This window comes from Anomaloglossus baeobatrachus, chromosome 2 (assembly GCF_048569485.1).
Source record: "Anomaloglossus baeobatrachus isolate aAnoBae1 chromosome 2, aAnoBae1.hap1, whole genome shotgun sequence".
Taxonomy (NCBI): Eukaryota; Metazoa; Chordata; class Amphibia; order Anura; family Aromobatidae; genus Anomaloglossus; species Anomaloglossus baeobatrachus.
The window spans coordinates 21,184,998-21,190,684 of record NC_134354.1 but is presented as its reverse complement, the minus strand read 5'-3'; the positions used below and the strand labels follow the sequence as shown (position 1 = coordinate 21,190,684).

General features: G+C 58.4%; 1 protein-coding gene across 1 annotated transcript in view; it reads left to right on the top strand.

The window, feature by feature from the left end:
* The first annotated feature begins 4,985 nt into the window (after nt 1–4,985).
* The window catches only part of RCSD1 (RCSD domain containing 1), a 92,784-nt gene continuing 92,082 nt past the window's right edge, over nt 4,986–5,687 (top strand). The window contains exon 1 of the mRNA XM_075334913.1: nt 4,986–5,182. Within this exon, the coding sequence (XP_075191028.1) occupies nt 5,177–5,182 (6 nt within the window). The 5' untranslated portion in view covers nt 4,986–5,176. The remainder of the gene's footprint in view (nt 5,183–5,687) is intronic.

The following is a 5,687-nucleotide window of genomic DNA, read 5'->3' as shown; positions in this document are numbered from 1 at the left end:
GATTTGCATATGACTTCTATACTGGATTTCTCATGATTGGCACATCGGATCTCTACAAAAAACATGTCAATTTTATTGGGGGACAAGCGCCTACGCAGCAGTACCATTACATGTGAGGAGAGGTTCCCTTTAACCCTTTAAATCCAGTTGCTACACTATAGTAATGGTGTGTAAATGCTTAGCAAAGGTCCTCATGGCACTGTCCACACCTGCAGGCTAAATAAATCAGCAGCAGAAATCTCTCCTGCCCTGATTTTTTGCTACAATGTATCAGCGCAGATGATAGATAACAATTATCTACCATAATTGCAATTGCAACCTCAGCCTGGAAGTGAATTAGAATGTGTCTGTTCATTGACAGCAAGCAGAGACCTTGAAAATGGTGAAGCTGAAAGTAAATGAGAAAAATGAGTAACTTTTCATTCATTGATTTTAAGGTAGCTTGTTAGATGTGACTATGATAACACTTCCTGGCAGGAATCAGCGTGGCCACATATGAATCATTTGCCTTTGGGGGGGGGAGGGGGGTGATAGATTAACAGCGGAGAAAGTCATGAAGCCTGGAATAATTAGAAAAATGTCTCAGATTTCCAACTTCAGTGAACTCCAACTAAAACACAGCGAGCATGGAGGCCGCTAATTAATGAAAGCCGAGGTGGATACAAATTAAAGGGACGTTACATTTCGGAGCGTAATCGCCTTATAATGAGATGTTCTCCCGCTTTATAATTCACTTTTTGTTTCAAATCTTCAACATTCTCAAGTTTTCTGCTAACTGTAAATAATGGGAACATTGGTTGAAATCTCTGCTAACAGCTGAGGGTTTGTTACAGTGGTTTCCAGTCTGTGTAATACTCCAGACTGATACATCAGGACACAGATTTTGGCTGCTGATTGTGTTAAAATGGTTATTGTTGTTTCTACAAACACAATCATTAGTGAATATAACAAACATAATGTATCTAATTAGAGAAATCAGCTTTTTCTCCACATATGAGCCACTTCCCTTCTTCTTTTTTCTTGAACTGATCATCTACTTTTAGACAGCTTTAATCCATCTTTTTCAAAACAAGACTGCCATCTGCCATCTCACTGACGTGCTGTATAATGTCCTCCATGCTGCTGCTTTCTACTGTTTCATCCCACCACTGATCTGGATTCACAGCTACACTGCTCAGTACTGCTTTGTAATGTCCTCCATGCTGCTGCTTTCTAGTAATGCTTTTTAATCTTGTTACCTGCCCGTGGATAATGGGGGCAGTAGTGGGGGCGCCCTGTCCTGCCCAGTCAGCCCCCGTCCCCATGTATGGGCAGTTGTGTAGGATATACCTGCCCGTGGATGATGGGGGCAGTAGTGGGGGCACCTGTCCTGCTCGTGGATGATGGGGGCAGTAGTAGGGGTGCCTGTCCTGCCTGTGGATGATGGGGGCAGTAGTGGGGGCGCCTGTCCTGCTTGTGGATGATGGGGGCAGTAATGGGGTCGCCCTGTCCTGCTCGTGGATGATGGAGGCAGTAGTGGGGGCGCCTATCTTGCTCGTGGATGATGGGGGCAGTAGTGGGGGCGCCTGTCCTGCCCGTGGATGATGGGGGCAGTAGTGGAGGCGCCTGTCCTGCTCGTGGATGATGGGGGCAGTAGTGGGGGCGCCTGTCCTGCCTGTGGATGATGGGGGCAGTAGTGGGGGCGCCTGTCCTGCCTGTGGATGATGGGGGCAGTAGTGGGGGCGCCTGTTCTGCCTGTGGATGATGGGGGCAGTAGTGGGGGCCTGTCCTGCCTGTGGATGATGGGGGCAGTAGTGGGGGTGCCCTGTCCTGCCTGTGGATGATGAGGGCAGTAGTGGGGGTGCCTGTCCTGCCTGTGGATGATGGGGGCAGTAGTGGGGGTGCCCTGTCCTGCCTGTGGATGATGGGGGCAGTAGTGGGGGCCTGTCCTGCCTGTGGATGATGGGGGCAGTAGTGGGGGCCTGTCCTGCCTGTGGATGATGGGGGCAGTAGTGGGGGCCTGTCCTGCCTGTGGATGATGGGGGCAGTAGTGGGGGCCTGTCCTGCCTGTGGATGATGGGGGCAGTAGTGGGGGCCTGTCCTGCCTGTGGATTATGGGGCAGTAGTGGGGGCGCCTGTCCTGCCTGTGGATGATGGGGGCAGTAGTGGGGGTGCCCTGTCCTGCCTGTGGATCATGGGGGCAGTAGTGGGGGTGCCCTGTCCTGCCTGTGGATGATGGGGGCAGTAGTGGGGGCCTGTCCTGCCCGTGGATGATGGGGGCAGTAGTGGGGGCCTGTCCTGCCTGTGGATGATGGGGGCAGTAGTGGGGGCGCCTGTCCTGCTTGTGGATGATGGGGGCAGTAATGGGGTCGACCTGTCCTGCTCGTGGATGATGGAGGCAGTAGTGGGGGCGCCTATCCTGCTCGTGGATGATGGGGGCAGTAGTGGGGGCGCCTGTCCTGCCCGTGGATGATGGGGGCAGTAGTGGAGGCGCCTGTCCTGCCTGTGGATGATGGGGGTAGTAGTGGGGGCGCCTGTCCTGCTTGTGGATGATGGGGGCAGTAATGGGGTCGCCCTGTCCTGCTCGTGGATGATGGAGGCAGTAGTGGGGGCGCCTATCCTGCTCGTGGATGATGGGGGCAGTAGTGGGGGCGCCTGTCCTGCCCGTGGATGATGGGGGCAGTAGTGGAGGCGCCTGTCCTGCTCGTGGATGATGGGGGCAGTAGTGGGGGCGCCTGTCCTGCCTGTGGATGATGGGGGCAGTAGTGGGGGCGCCTGTCCTGCCTGTGGATGATGGGGGCAGTAGTGGGGGCGCCTGTCCTGCCTGTGGATGATGGAGGCAGTAGTGGGGGCGCCTATCCTGCTCGTGGATGATGGGGGCAGTAGTGGGGGCGCCTGTCCTGCCCGTGGATGATGGGGGCAGTAGTGGAGGCGCCTGTCCTGCTCGTGGATGATGGGGGCAGTAGTGGGGGCGCCTGTCCTGCCTGTGGATGATGGGGGCAGTAGTGGGGGCCTGTCCTGCCTGTGGATGATGGGGGCAGTAGTGGGGGTGCCTGTCCTGCTCGTGGATGATGAGGGCAGTAGTGGGGGCGCCTGTTCTGCCCGTGGATGATGGGGGCAGTAGTGGGGGCGCCTGTCCTGCTTGTGGATGATGGGGGCAGTAGTGGGGGTGCCTGTCCTGCTTGTGGATGATGAGGGCAGTAGTGGGGGCCTGTCCTGCCTGTGGATGATGGGGGCAGTAGTGGGGCCCTGTCCTGCCTGTGGATGATGGGGGGCAGTAGTGGGGGCGCCTGTCCTGCCTGTGGATGATGGGGGCAGTAGTGGGGGCCTGTCCTGCCTGTGGATGATGGGGGCAGTAGTGGGGGCCTGTCCTGCCTGTGGATGATGGGGGCAGTAGTGGGGGCCTGTCCTGCCTGTGGATGATGGGGGCAGTAGTGGGGGTGCCCTGTCCTGCCTGTGGATGATGAGGGCAGTAGTGGGGGTGCCTGTCCTGCCTGTGGATGATGGGGGCATTAGTGGGGGTGCCCTGTCCTGCCTGTGGATGATGGGGGCAGTAGTGGGGGCGCCTGTCCTGCCTGTGGATGATGGGGGCAGTAGTGGGGGCGCCTGTCCTGCCTGTGGATGATGGGGGCAGTAGTGGGGGCCTGTCCTGCCTGTGGATGATGGGGGCAGTAGTGGGGGCCTGTCCTGCCTGTGGATGATGGGGCAGTAGTGGGGGCGCCTGTCCTGCCTGTGGATGATGGGGGCAGTAGTGGGGGCCTGTCCTGCCTGTGGATGATGGGGGCAGTAGTGGGGGCCTGTCCTGCCCGTGGATGATGGGGGCAGTAGTGGGGGCCTGTCCTGCCTGTGGATGATGGGGGCAGTAGTGGGGGCCTGTCCTGCCCGTGGATGATGGGGGCAGTAGTGGGGGCCTGTCCTGCCTGTGGATGATGGGGGCAGTAGTGGGGGCCTGTCCTGCCTGTGGATGATGGGGGCAGTAGTGGGGGTGCCCTGTCCTGCCTGTGGATGATGAGGGCAGTAGTGGGGGTGCCCTGTCCTGCCTGTGGATGATGGGGGCAGTAGTGGGGGCCTGTCCTGCCTGTGGATGATGGGGGCAGTAGTGGGGGTGCCCTGTCCTGCCTGTGGATGATGGGGCAGTAGTGGGGGCGCCTGTCCTGCCTGTGGATGATGGGGGCAGTAGTGGGGGCCTGTCCTGCCTGTGGATGATGGGGGCAGTAGTGGGGGCCTGTCCTGCCCGTGGATGATGGGGGCAGTAGTGGGGGCCTGTCCTGCCTGTGGATGATGGGGGCAGTAGTGGGGGCCTGTCCTGCCTGTGGATGATGGGGGCAGTAGTGGGGGCGCCTGTCCTGCCTGTGGATGATGGGGGCAGTAGTGGGGGCCTGTCCTGCCTGTGGATGATGGGGGCAGTAGTGGGGGTGCCTGTCCTGCCTGTGGATGATGGGGGCAGTAGTGGGGGCCTGTCCTGCCTGTGGATGATGGGGGCAGTAGTGGGGGCCTGTCCTGCCTGTGGATGATGGGGGCAGTAGTGGGGGCGCCTGTCCTGCTTGTGGATGATGGGGGCAGTAGTGGGGGCGCCTGTCCTGCTTGTGGATGATGGGGGCAGTAGTGGGGGTGCCTATCCTGCTCGTGGATGATGAGGGCAGTAGTGGGGGCCTGTCCTGCCCGTGGATGATGGGGGCAGTAGTGGGGCCCTGTCCTGCCTGTGGATGATGGGGGCAGTAGTGGGGGCGCCTGTCCTGCCTGTGGATGATGGGGGCAGTAGTGGGGGCCTGTCCTGCCTGTGGATGATGGGGGCAGTAGTGGGGGCGCCTGTCCTGCCTGTGGATGATGGGGGCAGTAGTGGGGGTGCCTGTCCTGCCTGTGGATGATGGGGGCAGTAGTGGGGGCCTGTCCTGCCCCGTCCCATGTATGGGCAGCTCTCGCCCTCTGGGCTCCGCTTTGCTCGCAGTATCTGTTTAGATTTGGTCTATATATATCCGCTGATTGCTTCCCCTCCCTCCTTCCTCCCCTCTCGCTCCAGTGTTGCAGGGCTGCTCTTTTGGGCAGGTCCCCGCTCTGGTATCTCGCAGCCGGGGACGCAGCAGCGAAGTGACAGGAGGCGAGAACGGAAAGTGCAAGAAGCGAAGTTGGCGACGCCGCACACGAGGGTCCGGGAAGTTTCTGCAGCAGAGTCCGCTCCTCTCCGGAGACCGGGGACATGGAGGTAAGTGTCGCTGTCACCGCGCAGGGTCATCCAGATGTAGCAGAGCTGAGCGTGTTCTCTGTCGCTCTTGGGTTTCGGTACTTGTGGGATGAGCCCAGCCCTTTATAATATCACAGAAATGTCCAGCACCACATCCAACAACCTCAGCTCTGCTACATGTGATGTACCAGTGTGTGTGAGCCCAGCGCCGCGCAACCACACAGAAAACACTGCTGCGTCTATGGGATTAGGAATAATGGCACTGACACTGGGGGTACAGGATAATGACACTGGGGGTACAGGATAATGACACTGGGGGTACAGGATAATGACACTGACACTGGGGGTACAGGATAATGACACTGACACTGGGGGTACAGGATACTGACACTTACACTGGGGGTACAGGATAATGACACTGACACTGGGGGTACAGGATAATGACACTGACACTGGGGGTACAGGATAATGACACTGACACTGGGGGTACAGGATAATGACACTGACACTGGGGGTACAGGATAAT